General features: G+C 42.6%; 1 protein-coding gene across 1 annotated transcript; it reads right to left on the bottom strand.

Moving 5' to 3' along the window:
- Positions 1-335: 335 nt before the first annotated feature.
- Positions 336-17,769, bottom strand: LOC147612823 (Rrp15p protein). The gene is made up of 8 exons (XM_086783464.1): positions 17,638-17,769; positions 16,365-16,466; positions 13,798-13,879; positions 13,654-13,673; positions 13,466-13,526; positions 13,173-13,279; positions 1,051-1,143; positions 336-965 (listed from the first exon to the last, which is right to left on the bottom strand). Exons 1-8 carry the CDS (start codon positions 17,677-17,679, stop codon positions 906-908), a joined length of 567 nt encoding a protein of 188 aa, XP_086639590.1. The 5' UTR covers positions 17,680-17,769; the 3' UTR covers positions 336-905.
- Positions 17,770-18,776: the final 1,007 nt, after the last annotated feature.

Below are 18,776 nucleotides of genomic sequence, written 5' to 3'. Positions count from 1 at the left end.
CATTAAGCAATGCAAACATAAAATTGATATTGTCCCACCTGTCACTTGCTCGTATGCAAGCATGATACTTATCATTAACTTTTCTCTATGCTTCTTGAATGCTACAACCAAGAGGTGGGCATTTCAGAAACCAATACTTCTTGAGATATGTAATAAATATGCAAGAACCTTAAAAGAGTTTTATCAAGGCTATTTATATGATTGTGTGCATAGATTTAATTAATTCAATATGATATTTCGTTAAAATAAAGTATCTACTTGTTTGATATTTTTGTAATTTCAATGTTCAATGATATTTTCTTGAACCATTTCATCTAGTAACAAGGGAATGTTGCTCAGCAATATAATCCACATCACAAATGAAATTTTGCAGCACAAACCACTATCCATTATGTGTCAAGATTGCAGCAATTTCCCAGGTCATGACCACATGTTTGCATGATGAGGTTGCACAACTCCTTAGTGAATTCAGTCTTCTCAGCAAGACAAACTGAAGCTATGCTCAGAAGCCAAAATTCAACCTTCTGTGGATGTAAGTTTGAAGTTTTGGTGTCGTCTACTTTTGATCAGATTATGGTTAAGCTTTCAAAAAGATATAACACCAGTCTTTCACAACTTGGGGCAAAAACATCTGTGTCCAAATGCGACCTTTTGTGGATGTAAGTTGGAAGCTTTGGTATCGTCTACGTTTGATCAGATTATGGTTAAGCTTTCAAAAAGTGATGACACCAATCTTTCACAACTTGGGGCAAAAACATCTCTATTTCCAAATGCGACCTTCTGTGGATGTAAGTTTGAAGCTTTGGTATCAGATTACGGTTAAGCTTTCAAAAAGAAAGGACACCAACTTTTCACAACTTGGGGCAAAAACATCTGTTTCTATTGTCCGTGCAAGAAATAGTTCTTTACTCACTGAAACTTTCATCGTCACTGCTTTCAGCACCTTTCAAATCGGCCTCTCCATCCTGACAAGTAGGAAAAAAAAATAAGAGTTCTAAAAATCTTTTGAATATTATCTGTAAAGTTGATAAAAGGTGGGCCAGCAGTTACTTGTTTTGTGTCCCAATCTTTTAACCTGGACTTGCCAAGCATGAAACTGTCTCGTAGAGCAGACCAGCCTGGCTGACCTTCAGTGACCCCTTCCTGAAAACCATATTCGTGAATGGTACTCATTAAAATAATAGTAATCAGAAATTGAATTTGCTATTTACATGATTACTCCATGATGTGTAGTGTAACCAAATGGAAAGAGGACCTACACATTGCAGTATGCATTCCAACAAAACAAACGACTGCACTCTGATCACAAAAACATTATGCATGTGTAGCGTACAACCCCACCCTATAGACTACATGTTCCCTACAAGCATTGTTAGCATCACACACAGCATAGAAGCATATCTGATCACTAAAACATTATGCATAGTTAGCGTACAACCCCACCCTATAGACTACATGTTATGTCAACCCTACAAGCATTGTGAGCACCCAAGGCTTCACCATATAGCTTCAAACCAGACTGCACCACACACAGCATAGATGCAATGACATCCCTACCAACCCCGCCAGTGATCAAGAGTAGCTCCTTTGACAACCTTACAGTGATCAAGAGTAGCTCCTTTGACAACCTTACAGGAATCAACACATTTGTGATGCCTTAGTCTTTTGAATCTAGTGCTTAGGTATCCCAAGTCCTTGGCTCCTCTCCATTCTGTTTTCAAATTTTACGATCTTTTTCAAAGAATCTGCCTACGCTTGAGAAATTTCATTCATTAGAATAAGAACATTGTCAAAAGCTTCAGGATTTTTACACATTTGATGCTAAAATTCACAGCAAATGCTCCCAGCACTCGGTTGTTGGAATTTTCTATGTTACATGCTTGAAACAGACTTTTTAGACCAAGCACACAATCCACTACTGTCTTGTACCTAAGGGCCTGAACATGGCTAAACTTCTCACACAGGGAAGAGTAACCCAACAGGGCTGCTGACATAGATTAGATAGGACACTGAGTTCTTAAGCTTTGTTTAGCAAAATGAAGCGACTACAAGATAGCCCTAATGTAAGCCACTCAATAGTACTTACATGTCATGATTCATGAGTGACACACCAAAATTAGCGTCAAAAGAAACGTTTTGAAGGTTTCACGGTTTTTAAGTTGGGACATAACAGATGTCAGAACCTTTGTGTCTTTGCACGCTTTATGCGTAGATTTTCTTGCAGCCCTTCAATCTTGAAAATTATGGGTGCATGGTACACCATGAAGGATTCAAAGCTGCAGTCCACAGGAGATCTAGAGGCTACGGGGGATGGAAGATCCCCATGGTGTGTACGAAGAGAGAGAGAGAGAGAGAGAGAGAGAGAGAGAGATGTAACAAACTCAAATGAGACAGTGATTGCACGTACAATGATATTGATTGATGTCATTGTTTAAAGCTTTCACCAAGCACAATACTTTTATTGCCTTAGGCATATCTATATAACATCACTGCTTATGTCAAACAAGTATAATAATTCTAACCACTCTAAGAGGGGGTTCACACACACTTTTACAAGAACAAATAACCCTTTTAGGGCTGTTCACACACAGACACAAGTGGGTACACATACACGATGGGTACACACACACAGTGTGAGAGGGACTCCTCCCAAGGATCACCTACTACACAGACATAAACAAGATTAGAGAAACCAAATAAAAGGGGCACAGGCAAGCTCACCACCCAACCATAGGTTTGCGTCCGCAAACCTCCCCCTAGCCACGAGCTAAGGTTCCACTCCCACGAGTCCATGCAATCAGCCCTCGCATCCCACACCACCAATGTTTGCCCCCAAGGCCCTCCCATGATCTGCCATGTCTGTTACGACCTGACAGGCCTAGGATTAGGGCTAGGGGAGTGTGCTAACCTAGAATTAGGGTTAGGGTTAACCCAAGGTCAAGGTTAAGGCTTAGCTAGGGTGCGAGGACCTTGTTACAACCCCATGGATCTCCTAAACACAAAACAGAAGTAATTAGTACAAACACCCTAAGGGGCGTGCAAGCTAGCTCACCTCCCAACGATAGGTTCTATGCTTCGAACCACCCCTGAGCCAAGAGCTAAGGTTTGACTCCCATAGATGTATGCCAGTCCTTCGGCATACCGATCTATGCTCTGCAACACATGTAGCCGAAGTCTTGGTCAAACTCTTAACCAATAGCGAGGTTATGACAACAATAACCCATGTTTCACTTAATATAGTACCCATTGCTGCTATAAATAACTAAGCTGTATAAATAGCCAGTACACATGGATTAATTAATAATAACCTTAGCCATGGATTAATTAATAATAACCTTAGTCACCCGTATTAGCCTACTTCTTCCTAATCCCAAGGCTCCCCTAACCCTATCAGATTAGACCACTTATCTCGAGGATTAGTACTAGGTACGTAACAAACTTAGAGGGTTCACATGTGGACTAAGGGGACTAGCAAAAAGAGGTCTAGATTGGCTAAGAGCTTATAACTAATAGCCTAGGCCTAATAATGACCAAATGCTTATAGATAAAGCAAGAAAGTTTATGAATAAAGAAAGGGCCATATAAGTGACCTTGGGGTCACGTATTAGACACGAGGTCAAGTAGTCAAGCAGTGCCCTAGGGCCACCAAGGAAGCATGCAAGATCTTGTGGCCATGGAGCTACAAGGTGGGTGGTTCAGCCTAGTGGTATGGGACGCTAGGTTCAGCCCATCCGTACCAAGCATGCTCATAGCAATTAGACCTAAGGCTCAAGGGTGGTTCGAGGCACTGAACCACCTACGGTTGGGTGGTGAGTCGCTAGCCACAATCCATAGCGGTTATGCAATGCATACGATGTCACGTTTATGAAACCTTGTTAGGGTTTCAGTCCTAGGTCAAATAATCCTTGGGCATGGTCTATGGAGACCTTACATTGGTAAGAGCCATGGATCTCCCTCATATGGTAGAGAGGTGACGGGTACTCCCTTGAACATCCCTAAATTGTTGGGGTTCATGGCTTCTAAAACAAAGACAAGTGTAGAACCTGAGGCATGGAAGATGTACAAGAGAGTACCCTCGTGCGGGTTGAATTTGGCAGAAAGCCATGGGACCTTGCACGGATGTGCAAAGGTCACAAAAAGGGAGTAACAGTACCCTTCGTATGCTGGCTGAAGACACCCTTAGTGCGGGGAAGCCATGACAGCCTAAGGCATCTTCTTGTGCAACTTGATTTTGCCCTTGTGATGGTAGACAAGAAAAGCAAGAGTGCTAGGCGTATGTGGGTTGTGCAGCGCACACAAGAAAGGGCAGTCACATGAAGCAGATTGCATACATGGAAGGCAGCCAGCCATAAAGGTGGTTAGACCAGCCCTAAGGCGGCCATGATAGGCCAACCAAGAGGAGGGCTAAGGCGGCCAGCCACGGGCGGGGCGGCCAAGAGGGTCTGTTGTACAGTCAGGTACAGGCTAGCCAAGGGCAGCCTATTGCGAGGCGCAGCCAAGAAGGCCCATTCAGGCCACGCATACGCCAGACAGCCATGCTGTCACGCACAAAAAAAGCAGCGCAGCCCAACAGGCAGTAGCCAGAACACATGAGCAAGGCTTGGGATGCAGCGTGGGCAGAGGCTTGGGCAGTGCACGCATGCGGGCTGGGCAGTCGCACAGGAGGATAGCGACCAGTGCAGAGAGCGTACACGCTGGATGTGCACATAGAGATGTAGGGGCCCCTCGATTTGAACAAAAGGTGTCAACTTTATATTCACATGCATTTTCAGCCATGGATACAAAGTGCCTAAAGCACATAAAAACCTATGACTTCTGCTTTAATGAATACACCCAGCTATATCTGGAGTAATCATCAATGAAAGTGAGGAAGTAGAGATATCCCCCAATAGATGGTGTCCTCATAGGACCACATACATCACTATGTGTAAGCTGTAATTTCTTAGCAGCTCTTACAGATCCATCCTTTGGAAATGATGCCCGATGTATTTTACTAAGAATACACCCCACATACATGTTTAGCAGAGGTCTCAAGAGTTGGCAACTCAGACACCATATCGTGCCTTTGAAGGCGTAATAAACTGCCATAATTTAGATGGCCAAATCGTGCATGCCATAATTTTGCATCACTCATAGCACGAGTCGTAGAGACTGAGCAAGCATCATGCTGCAACTTCTCAAATGCATCCATCTTGTATAGGCCATAACGCGTCTTCTAAAGATGCTAAGAAGGACAGCAGTAATAGCTCCAGTTCAGGGGGTAAGAAAGATAAAGAACCTAAGAAAACCCCTGATGAAAAGGCTAAAGCAGGCATTACTGGAGGATATCTTCCTCCAGAGGAGCAAAGGAAGTAACAGTCAGAAAATAGATGTTTTTTCTGTCATATTATAGGGCATGGTAAGAAGGATTGCCACAAATGGCAAGCGGCATAAGCCGCCAAAGCTCCTTCTGCCACAGTTGCCACAACCTCCCCAGCTCCTCTAGCCCTACCTACTACCTCAAATGCAGTTCAACTTTTACCTTCCATGCATCCTATGCCATCCGTCGTATTTGATGCTAAGCAGGAGGGTGAGAGCGATGCTGCTCAGAAGGGCCTCATTCAAGCTTATGGCTCTACCCAGGGCCGACAGTTTGTAGTCCTTTTCGATATGGGTAGTTCTGAAGACGCCATCTCTCCCCAGTTGGCTAATAAATTGAACTGCACATTAGTCCCATATCATTTGGAGGTAGATGGGTTTACACCTGGTCTCCGCACCCACATCTCTCAGAAGGCACAACAGTTTTCTTTTCAAGTTCAAAAGGCCTCATTCCAGCGAGAATTCATTGTCTCTCCTCTTTTGGGATGTGACATGATCTTAGGAATCCAGTGGTTTCGTCAGTATGAACCTATTCCCAATTGGGGGCAGGACACCTTTATTAACTCTAAAGGTTTTCCTAAGCCTGTCATGATTCGTGGGGATAGAAGCATTCTTGGCGTTCCTATGATTTCTCATCTCCAGGCCCGACGAGCTATGTGCAAGGGAGGAGAAGGAGCATTAATTTATGCTCAGACAGCTTCTATCTCATCAATAACTGCTGTCTCATCATCTTCAGTCTCTCAGTTAGCAGATCTCCTTTCTCATTCAGACATTTTTAAGGATGATCTCCTACCCAGTATCCCACAGTTAGCAGAACCTCCTAGCAAGTTTCCCTCTTGTCTTTCCAAGACTTTCAAGGGCAAGCTAGAACAGCAGTCAGTTCTCAAACATTTGAAACATGTTCCTTATGGATACATTTTTTTCACAGTCACCACAGACCACCAAGCACTTAAGTGGCTCCTGACGATGCCAAGTGCCCAGTGGAGTGCTCAGCACACTAGACAAGGTCAGCTCTTCCAATAAGTTGGAGAAATGATTAAGTATATCCTTGGTCAGCATAACCCAGTAGCAGATGTTCTTAGTAGAAAGACCAGCATCCCGACCAGTCATCAGGAGTCTACCATTCTCAACATCTCTGGAAAAGACTTAGAAGATCAGTATGTCGATTCCGCAGAGTTTGGTACTCAACCCAGTTTGGCCCTCAATTTTGAGCCTAGCCATCATTCAGTTCACAGACAGGCATGTAAGTTTAGACGAGATATCCACTTCAAGGTAGGGGATTGGGTCTCTCAGTGCATCATGAAACAAAGATTGAAACAAGTGGACAAACATTGTCCCAAGCTTTCATTCCGTAGTTTTGGCCCTTTTCCAATAGTCAAAAAGTTAAGTGATGTCTCCATGAAGTTAAAATTGCCTACCACTTGGACAATGCATGATGTTTTCCATGTTTCTTGGCTAAAACCATATGTTGGTCCAGAAGTGTTTGATGTTTCAGATGAACAGCAGCCAGACGTGGTAGACGAGGCAGAAGTTATTGAACCTCCATCGATGGAAGCATGGTTCCGGTCAACGCATACGTCAGTTCTATACGAAATTCCGAGATCGAGGCACCCACGAAGCAGTATGGCTCGACGAGGAGTTCTTCCAGGAGTACCCCCAGTTATTGGCGGACTACTTGGAAGCCATGAACCTGCCGCCAAGCTAATCAGGAGGGAATGTCACATGCACTCTGCACTCAGTGCATAGTGACAAGATGGCTCATCATCAGAAGTGCAACAGTTGTACAGTATTAGAACCCAGTAGGATGATATTTGTCGTACGCCGTGACCCCATTGTACATCCTCAGTCCAGGAAAAATCAGGCACGAGCTCCGTAGGTCATTCCTCAGCCTTAGCGGGTCAGTCAGTCAGTCAAGTCCCTTAACCCACTTGGAGAGAATCATTTATGCATGTAGAGTCAATAGAAACCTTAGGGTTTGCATCAGAAAGCACTCTGCATCCTGCATAATATGCATTCATATGCCTGTGCATCATTTAGAACATCCCAGAAGCCTTAGGGAATTTACTAGGATTTATTTGGTATTTTTTTCATATTTTATAGTATTTATTTAGCATTTATTGTCATTTATAAATATAAACTTTATTAAATGACCAGCCAACTTGACCAACCTCCAGTTAGTATAAATAGGCTTGCATAGGGCTTAGTTTATCATTCAGTCTTCAGTGTGCTAAGAGCTTTCCTCCTCGGCCCTAGGAGTTCCCTTGCCTTCAGCACTAGACTAGTCTCATCCAGCCCTTGGAGTGCTTGAGGTTGCTTCAACCAGCCCTGTTCATCCAACGCCTGCAATTCAGCAATCCCTACAGCCATAGGCGCCTGCATTCAGCATCAAATCAGCCCCTGATTCAGCATACAATCCAGCCTCAGTTCAACGCCAGAATTCAGCCAGCGTTTTCTGCATGTGAACCAGCGGCAGCCGTACACACCTGCGTTTCTGTCCAGCAGCAGCCGTACACACCTGCGTTTCTGTCCAGCAGCAGTACAGCTTGCATTTCAGTCCTACAGCTTGCGTTTTCAGTCTTGCATCAATTCTCCAGCAGTACCCCGCCTTCTGTGCATCATCCATACATGCAACAGTCATCTGGTGAAGGTAACACAGCATTCATAAGCATTTACAGCATTCTAACATAGTGTAGAACAGTCCACCATCTTCTTTTCTCAGCCTCAGGTGTGCAGCCCTTCCTCATGCCCTTGGGAAGAGTGCATAGGCTTGAGATCAGTTCATCGAGGTGTTTCTACAGCCGTGTGCAGATCTGTCTAGCAACAAAAGCTTGGTCACCAACTCGCATAACAGATCTGTTTTGCTTAGACTGCTCTTCTTGCAAGAGTACTGAAACCAACTCATCAAATGTAAGGACATTTGGATTTCCCTTCATCAAGAGTCTAAGGGTAGAGGCAAAACTTTGATAAGAATCACGCAATGCATTGAGAACTGTGGACACAATGTACTATCAGGATATATCTCATCCATATTAGTGAGCTACTCCTTAAAATCTTTGATCTTGGTCAAGAAGCGGTCCATTGAGTCTCCCTCATTCATGTGCTCAAACTCCAACTGTTTGCGTAGATATGCAACACGTGCTTCATTACAAATAACTGTCCACAAACAGTCCCAAATCTGTCCCAAAACAGTCCTGGAATCAGCCCCAAAACAGTCCTGTAGGCGATCAATAGGAGATGGGTACATCTTGGCTGCAACCACCAGTTTGAAGGAACCCAAAAGATAAAGAAACTGGAGCTTCTTCCACAACAAAATGGGGGAGAGAGAGAAAAACCAACGGCCAACGTGGACAGGAAAAACTTAGTAGTCCACTGTAGATGCAAATCATCGCTTTCTCGATTGTTGCACACATCATAGGAGCAATTGATGCTAGCGGCCTCTTCGCCTCTAAGCTGGGAAGAACCTTGAAGAAGAACTTTGAGTTTTGGTTGAGTGGTGAGTGAGGAATCTACACTCCACTAGCAAGTTGCTTTGGAGAAGACAACCACAACAACATAGCAATGGCTAAATGTTTTGATAACTAATCCTAATTGAGAGAGGATGATTAGGAGTAGCTAATGCAAGCTTAGGAGAATACCCTAGCTCTGATAACATGTTCGAATTAGGATGGATTGAGAGATATTATGATGATACTCATTGTATTAGCATAGAACAAACAAGATGTGAGAGAGAGATTAATACTAATCACATGATTAACTAAATGGACAACTATTGGGCACTGATGACGTTAGTGGGGATGTCGTAGTATCTAGTCCATACTATGCACTAATGGAGTTGATAGTCATATAGTCTTGTGGGTTAACTACCATGAGTATACAACATGCACGTTCCTAAAAGGTGAATTTGGACATGTTTTTGGATTCATCTAGGTATATAATTCAGCCGTATTAGCGAACATGCATATTTCACATTGTGAAGTTTTTGTTCAAGTTGCGGCCAGTTGATATTGAGCTACTCCTTAAAATCTTTGATCTTGGTCAAGAAGCGGTCCATTGAGTCTCCCTCATTCATGTGCTCAAACTCCAACTGTTTGCGTAGATATGCAACACGTGCTTCATTACAAATAACTGTCCACAAACAGTCCCAAATCTGTCCCAAAACAGTCCTGGAATCAGCCCCAAAACAGTCCTGTAGGCGATCAATAGGAGATGGGTACATCTTGGCTGCAACCACCAGTTTGAAGGAACCCAAAAGATAAAGAAACTGGAGCTTCTTCCACAACAAAATGGGGGAGAGAGAGAAAAACCAACAGTTGTACGACCGGCAGCCAGCAAAGTCAAAACACTATAAAGCCGAAGGCTAGGAGAAAGGAAACTATTGAGCGGCAGTACGACCAGTTTTGAAGTAAACACGAGAAGTAAACTCTGCAGCATCAGTCGGCCAGGTCAGAGGTGAAAGAAGAGAGAATAACTCTGTAGCCTACTAGCTCAACAAGCTCTTGTACGGCCAACGTGGACAGGAAAAACTTAGTAGTCCACTGTAGATGCAAATCATCGCTTTCTCGATTGTTGCACACATCATAGGAGCAATTGATGCTAGCGGCCTCTTCGCCTCTAAGCTGGGAAGAACCTTGAAGAAGAACTTTGAGTTTTGGTTGAGTGGTGAGTGAGGAATCTACACTCCACTAGCAAGTTGCTTTGGAGAAGACAACCACAACAACATAGCAATGGCTAAATGTTTTGATAACTAATCCTAATTGAGAGAGGATGATTAGGAGTAGCTAATGCAAGCTTAGGAGAATACCCTAGCTCTGATAACATGTTCGAATTAGGATGGATTGAGAGATATTATGATGATACTCATTGTATTAGCATAGAACAAACAAGATGTGAGAGAGAGATTAATACTAATCACATGATTAACTAAATGGACAACTATTGGGCACTGATGACGTTAGTGGGGATGTCGTAGTATCTAGTCCATACTATGCACTAATGGAGTTGATAGTCATATAGTCTTGTGGGTTAACTACCATGAGTATACAACATGCACGTTCCTAAAAGGTGAATTTGGACATGTTTTTGGATTCATCTAGGTATATAATTCAGCCGTATTAGCGAACATGCATATTTCACATTGTGAAGTTTTTGTTCAAGTTGCGGCCAGTTGATATTGTGCTAATTCTTTCTATCTTTAGCGGTGCATTTGCTCTATCAACTACTTATTTGCTGTACTAATTCTTTCTATTTGCTACTTCCCTTAGTGCTAGGCCTCATTATGGTTGAGTCTGCTCTGCATCTCCGGAGGTTTGACAGAAACTCAGTACGAAGGGCTTTGTGTGAATATATGGTCTTATGTGTGTGTGTGTGTGTGTGTGTGTGGAGTGCGTGTGTGAGAGCATATCTTGATACAGAGTTCTACACCCACTATTAGGCACTGATGACGTTAGTGGGGATGTTGTAGTATCTAGTCCATACTATGCATAATGGAGTTGATAGTTCTATAGTGTTGTGGGTTGACTACCATGAGTATATAACATGCACGTTCCTAAGAGGTAAATTTGGACATGTTTCTGGATTCATCTAGGTATATAACATAATGACACAAGAGATGGGATAATGGAGGTTGTGTACCCATGCATTAGTTGAGAGCCTCTTATATAGGTTGGAGTACAAGAGATTAGGGTGTGATTAACCCCTAATCATCATAGCTCGACAAAGACCTCAAAAATTTTAAAATTATTAATTAGGGGTTTTAGAAAAAAAATACAAAAAAGTACTTAAAAACAAGCATCACAACTTAGCTCTCTGAAGTCGAGACTTATCACGGGAGTGGAATTTTATTACCTAGTCCTTTTGTAAAAGAAAGCTTGTAGAGAAAACTCGGGTAGAAATAGCCCTGTATCTATTTTCAGAATCAATAAAGCTATAAATACTCAAGTAGGGATGCTTTTGGCACACACTTGGGGGGGCAATTGGAACCCAATCTTGTGTCTCCTCTTTGATTTCGCACGCTTTTTGAGGTCTGTTGTTTGCGTTACAGTGGTATCAAAGCTTGTCTACGCTCTGTTCAAACTTGCCAGACCATCCGTCCGTCATCAGACAAAAGGTGTGTGTTTGGGACACTTAGACGGCCCGTTGTGGGACCAATGGTCTTGTGTGTGAAGGTGACAGCTCATGCTTGACTGTAGCTCAATTGAGGGCTCACAATGGGGTCACGGCATACGACAAATGTTCCTTTAACAAAAGGTACTGCATGTGAAAAAAACAATGTTACAGCAACATCTCTCTCTATTCATCGTTGCATCACTTGTTAAGATAGGCAGTTCTTCCACGTGTGACAAAAAAAACGTTTCAGCTGCGAGGTTTTGTGTTGTTTCAAAACATTTCATCATAGAAACATTTCCTCCTGTTTCGAAGGGACGAAACGCATTTTTATGTGACTGGTCCCAATGCCAAGAGCCTCCGGTAGTCCCTCCAAAAATTTGAAAACTATAATTTAGCTCAAATTCCATTCTAATATGCCAACAAGCTGAACAGACATCCATTGTTAAAAGCGAAGGCCTATCCCAATCAAGTATTAGTGGGTTGGCCTCCATCTTCATTATGATTAAGCATCCACTAAATCAAAATTATCCCTCTCAAACCACCCAATCTCTTGGGACTCAGGCCTCTCAACAAAAAAGCTCACTTTAATGCTACCCCTATGAGGCAGCAAAGATACAGACTGAATCACCTATCTTATCTTTTGATACATGTGACACCCGAGCCAAACACCTCATCAAAGACCAAAAGCAAGGTCCAAAACCTACATCCACCTCGAGGAGCAAGTAAAATAATATTGAAAAACACTAACCTAGAGCATAGTTACCGAAAACAAATTTTGGACGATTTGGGGGCTTCAAAGGCCCAACACATTTCAATCATTTCCCATTTTTAAAACAGCATGTTTTGACTGTTTTCGGCTGTTTCAACCATTTCCCCAACAGCAGCTATTATTTTCCCGGAAAAAAAACCAATATGAAGGCCAAAAGCAATCTCCTTTACCCAAATCTTTCTTGTCTACACTCTATTTTCTTAGATCTCCCTTCCCTTTCTCTTTTTCCATTTCCCCATTTCCCATCACTATGCTTTTAAGTCATTTACTTCCTTGGTTGTGAATTTGCAAGATAAAAAGAGGGAGACACTAAGAATCGTATTAATCCATTCACACAGTTCATTACTTGGATGATGAGGCCTTTAACTATCTAAAGCTACTCACTGTTACTCCCACCATTAGCTGCATTTGCTTGAAATTTTTCACTTTGACATTCAGAGCATTAGGCTGAAATCGCAGAGTCTCAACATCCGTAAACACCATTACAACCTAATCCGCCTAAGTCAAGAGACGGAAGTTGCCGGAAACTCTGCCCACAAGTATGTGATCTCTCAAGCAAATTATAGTGACAAGACAGCATGACTTGCGTGGTCAAGATGGAAGTTCAGTGTTGCAAGTGCTTTGATTGCCAAACAAAAACAGACTGACACAAACAATTTAAACTCACTACTATAAAGCTCAAAGTGCTTCCTCATACCCAGCCCCCAGCCCCCAGCCCCCCCCCCCCCCCCCCCCCCCCCCCCCCCGGGGTGACGGCCCCCTCTTGTGGGAGTTCTATCCAGCCCCCCCTTGATGCCTTGGAGGGATGCTAGGCCACCCTAAATATATTGCCTCTTTGTGGGGGGACCAAGGGGGGCTGGATAGAACTCCCACAAGAGGGGGCCGTCACACCCCCCCCCCCCCCAAAAAAAAAGTCCCATATTAATGATATTGAGACTACCTTATTTGAAGCTAGAAGCCTTTGTTGCATGTCGAGAGTCTGTGACACAGCTCCATTGCCACCTTGCAGCATTGCCAGAAAGGTTGACTTACTCCGCTTTGCCACTTCTGTAATTGAAATTTTACAAAAACCAAGCAAGCCTGTTATGATCTAATAGCCATCACCATCCCTTTTTTCCCTTTAATCGTTAAAAAACTAGAAGTTTACAAAACCTCAGATATTGGCAAGTACCACTACAATATCAGTGCCTAACACCATTGAAAGATGTACATGAGATTTACACGCTTTGTTACCTTTTGCTTCCGACTCCTTGGAGATTTTAGCAGCTTCCTGGACACTCTGTGCTTTACTTACCTGGATTGCCAACACAAAATGGTAAGACTTGGAGCTGAGCACAAATTAGCTATCAAAGCTCAAAAAAAAATTAAAAAAAGTGGTTTGCTATAAGCAACAAAGGAGTGAAAAGTTCCTCAAAACTCACCGCATTAAATAGCTTCACCACTGGCATCCCAACGCCCACCATGACAAATCAGAATGTTAGAAAGAAGCCCATTCCAAAACTTGAAGAAGTGCAAGCAAATGAAGCATGTGAACTAAACCTGCTTTCAATTCAATCAACCCTCACCCCCTTTGGTAGCAAGCTTGATAAGTTCTCTATCTCTTGCAGCCGGATAAAGAGCCGTAACTGTGTGACCTTTCTCACGTAGCTGATGAAATTATGCACATACCAAATGAAAGTTTTAGGCACAACAACATTGCACCAAAAGTACAAAGTAGCTTAAGTTAAAATTTAGTAGCACACCACTATGTTTTACAACCTTTCAGTCCTTTTAATTTCAGGAATATACAAACAACAATTTACGCATTTGATTGTGGAATGGCTGCTACAAAACATTACTGTTACTGCAACCATGCCACAGTCATATTCTCACAAGTCATTGGAGGTATTTTCAAACTAAGGAAGTATGGAGTGCACCTCAAAGGGTCTCCACAACTCAATCATAGCGAAAGAGACCATTGAGAACCATACAGACTACTTAGTTCTACATGCATCCATATAAATCAGTTCTCTGAGTAAATAGAACTTGGCTGAGTGACAGAGACCATTGTGATCTTCTTGTCAAGAACTTTTGTACTGTCACATCGACACCATACATCCATCACAAATTGGTACATATTTTCCACATCATCAAATATCAGCCTCCTCCCCCTACCAGGGTACTTGGTGTTTTTTGTATTAGAGCTCATTTTCAGCCAACATAGAGCCTCCATCTCTCAAAATTAAGACACTCTATACTTGTTTCTTTAAAGTTTACATGAACAAAATATGATGTTTAATGTCAAGAATACAACCGTCCTTCATTACATTTATAGTTAGTCCACTGAATCTATCCCATCCTGGTGAGAAAGTAGATGAAAGATGATAACACTGCTTTATAGTGCTGAGGAGGAAAGAAGCTTCACATGAAGTACCCAATTTTTGCTCCCTTATGGCCCCTTGTCCCTAAAGAACCTATGCTGCGTTTTTGCTTCTGTACTGCGTTTTTCTCCACACAGACTGGTAACCTGCATTTTTGCTTCTACTCAAGAGATGGAGTTTAAGTCAACCTCCTGTAACTTGCGTTCTGGGCTAAGGTCTGCCTCGGGCACCTGTATCAACAACAAATAGAGATGGAGGTTGAAGACTCAAGTGCATGCTTATATAGGGCCTGTAGGAGCTGGCCAACTAGTGCAAGAGGAGGCCTTCTTGCATTGATGCTACTGATGGTCTGGTGGTGAGGTTTTTTGCCTTGCGTTGACCTTTTAAATGGGCACCTGGCCTTTGGGTATTATGCCCAGGGCAGTGGGCCCTCATAATGCCCATGGCCTCAATTTGGGTGGCCAAATGCTGCCCACAAGCTCATAAATGGATCATATCCAGGTCCTCAAAACCTATGGTGTTGCTAGTACTTTATGTGAAGATTCACACACACCAAAAGATGCTTTTAACTAATGACCAATGACCTAAAAAGTGCCCGGGACAACACCACATTTTTACATCATACATGAGGGTTACATGGGTGTGCGGGACGGGCACGACACTGACTTGTGTGATACATGCACAAAACTGATCCCAACTACCCCTTCGCACTACAAGGGCGACTCACCCCTAGACAAGGGCTCTAAAAATGCCTGGAGTCCCACCTTAGGGGCCTTGCACTTGTGTTGGTGTAGTATGTCCACGGCATCCAAGTGCGGATGCACGTGACACTCACATCAAGATGTAAGTATCCATGCAGGGCCATAGTTGCAACAAAACTTTTTGTAAAAGTACACATGTATGAAGCGTTTTTCTTTTCCAATATTAATTTTAAGTCTTGGTTTGTGACTTTCGCTATTCAGATGCCTCAATTTCACTAATTTTGAAGTTAAAATTTTAAATGAATAATGAAACATGAATGGTCGTCCTATATCTTCAACCTTGGAAGTTGGGCCTGGCCCTAGATTGGACTCTAGCATCTGCTTGTTAGACTCCTGACTCTCTCAGGATGTGCAGTGCAACTGAACGGCAATGAGCACGCAACCTGGGCCCTGCAGGCCAAGCTTGGGATCTAATCATGATTTTAACTTTAAATGGATGCATATTTTTAATGTTCAATGATTTATATGGATAATGCATATTCTGAAATATTTTTTTTTGGATCTTGTATCCCCCCTCTATATGAAAGGTTTCAGAAACGTTTATGAAATGAATATTCTGAAATACATGGTAATTATGTCTAGGCTCTAGATATGAGTTTAGGTTTCCTGGACCGTGCATTTCTTCTTAATGAGGAGGAGAACAACAAAGCTGCACCAACTATCTCCTAACAAAAGTCAAGGACAAGAATCAATTTTCAATGGCACAGGTTACAACAAAGGGAACTCACCACTCCCTTGAGGGCAGCCAAAATGTGAAAAATATTGGGTATTGTAGGGAGTTCTAAGGTTTAACAGCCTGAAAGTGGTTTGAAAATCATAGTATCTTTTAAAACTCCTCCTTTCCTAGGAGGCAGGAGAGCAGCGAGGTGAAGTGACGGATGGTTCTTATCATCAGTTTATCAATATTTGAACAAAGAAGAAAGAAAGTGTAGAAACATCTAAAATCTCCCTATAAATAAAAGGCATGCATCCAGTATTTAGGGGGAGAAAAGTTTAAAAACAGTGATTTACAGCTTGCTTCTCTCTCTTGCCTTCACTTTTAGCTTTTCGCTCCATAACTGCCTCCTCCAGTTTCTTTGTAACCAGTTGCTTATGAGCACACAGCATAGGGCCCTGCATTTGAGCAAGCACTTTCTTTAGACATACACCTTAGTATAATAAAAAGTCTGTGCATGTGTGCACGCTTATGCACGTGTCTGTGAGGGTGTGTGTGCATATCTTACACAAGCCTGCCAATCATGCAAATAAGCCACATCTACAACTAGAATACCCCACTGCTCCAAAACTTTCTTGATCTTACAAAAGGCCTGCATACCAAATGATCATTCCAAACACAAAGCAAGGCATTCGTAGTTTCACGTTCTACAATCGTGCACTCCAACTTCAAAAGCAACAGAAGTGTATCTTTAACTTCACATAGCTTCGAACCATCAACTCCATCACAGATAGCTTAAAATAATGCCCACTCAAATCAGTAGCACCCAAAGATTATAGCTTTGTCCCACTTCAATGGACAAGATAAAACACCATAGGGAGTTTCTACTACATCCCTACAGGTGAAGGGGAGACTCGGGCATGGCAAAAGCTAGGCTAGAACTAAAGAGCAAAGTCAATAAAACGAAATCATTCTTTGCTTCAGCCAATGAGAACACTAAAACTCATCATAACATGTACACGGGCACACACACTCTGAAACAGCCCCTTGAACTAAAGAGCAAAGTCAATAAAACGAAATCATTTTTTGCTTCAGCCAATGAGAACACTAAAACTCATCATAACATGTACCCGACTCCCAAACAAAACAAACATATCCAAAAACCATCATAGATATGGTACCAGTAGCTCACCACCCACCTAACCATAGCTCCATCCCAAGCTATGAGGCTAGGCCAACACCGCAACCATACTCTACACCCAAACACGGCATAACAAGTACAAAGACAGCATAGACACAATGATAAACTTGTCAAAAGGGTTTATATACACACACACACACACACACACACACACACACACACACATATATATATACATATATACACACATATATACACACACACACGCGCACACACACACACACACATACACACACACACGCACACAACACACACGCACGTACATATATATACACATATATATATACATATATACATATATACATATACACACACATATATATACACACAGATATATATACACATATATATATACAGATATATATATACATATATATATATATAATTTGTCGGGAAAAAAAAAAACTTTAAGCCGCTTTGCACCTCACCATGGCCTCTGTGAGAGTGGTTGAAGGCAGCTTCTTTTTCATGATCTTTCGGAAAGCTCTGCCGAAAGCTGTGAATCCGTAGATCCTCGCTCCTTTTCTCCATCGTCGGCCTCCTCCTCCGATTCTCCATCGCTGCCGCTGCCGCTGCCGCTGCTGCTACTACCTCTCGTCCCATCGTCTCCCTCCATCTCCTCCTGCTCCTCCTTCCCCTCTCCCTCCCCTGCCGCGTCTTGCTGTTTCTGTCGAACGACGTTCGCTGTCACTTCACCATTGAGCTGCCGTTTGGCTCTCTTCACCGCCCTCCTGTGATTGGCGGCCGACCGAGCCTCGTCAGCAACCGTGCCCTCAAGACCGTGTTTCTCTTCTCTTTCTTCTTTGTGTGTTGGGCTGCGTAGAGGCAAACTTGTCTTACGCTGCATGTTTCACTCGCAGTTTGGCAAGCGGAGCTTTGGCGGCCTCGAGTATCTATCTAGAACACATTAATTGAACTTCGAAGTTTTTGTTAGGTCTCTATAAGGGCCTTTTATGGGTCGCAAACAGAAAACCAAGTCTTCAAATATAACATCGCTTTCTTACCTTGGTAGACAACTCCTATAAGACATATAGCCACACACCACACCACAAGCAACAAAGGGCTTAAACGCTTCACAATTGTCCACAGCTCCCAAGCAAGGTGTCAAAGAGAGTTGACATCGTGTGTGGAACTGTAGACGTTCTTTGCTAATTTAAAGCTCTAATATTTGTCTCGACCATATGTGGAGGAGATTTCGAATTCCATTTGATAATTTAAAACTTAAGTACTTGTTTCAAACAAGTTACAGTGTGTAAAGCTCGATGTATAACTTGTATGGACCATACATGAAGGAGATTTCAAATAACATTTGATAATGTCCTTTAGCAACTGAAGATGCTTCTTACATGTACAACTGAAGATGTAGATGTAAGAAGTGCTAATGCACCACATGTAGAGCAGCAATCATAGGTTCTTAGTGGACCTAGAGAGTCGTCTCTAGCAGTGGATCCAATGTTAGTCCATAGTCAAGGAGGTTGAGGATAGATATAGGTACATATGTATCACGCAAAAGGGAAGGAAAGGTAGATCAATCTTTTGTGCCTGATCTGTCAACAGATCACTCATA

Source organism: Cibotium barometz, chromosome 45 (assembly GCF_041138505.1).
Source record: "Cibotium barometz isolate CiBa-2024 chromosome 45, ASM4113850v1, whole genome shotgun sequence".
Taxonomy (NCBI): Eukaryota; Viridiplantae; Streptophyta; class Polypodiopsida; order Cyatheales; family Cibotiaceae; genus Cibotium; species Cibotium barometz.
The sequence above is the reverse complement of the archived record's forward strand: the minus strand, read 5'-3'. Positions and strand labels throughout refer to the sequence as shown.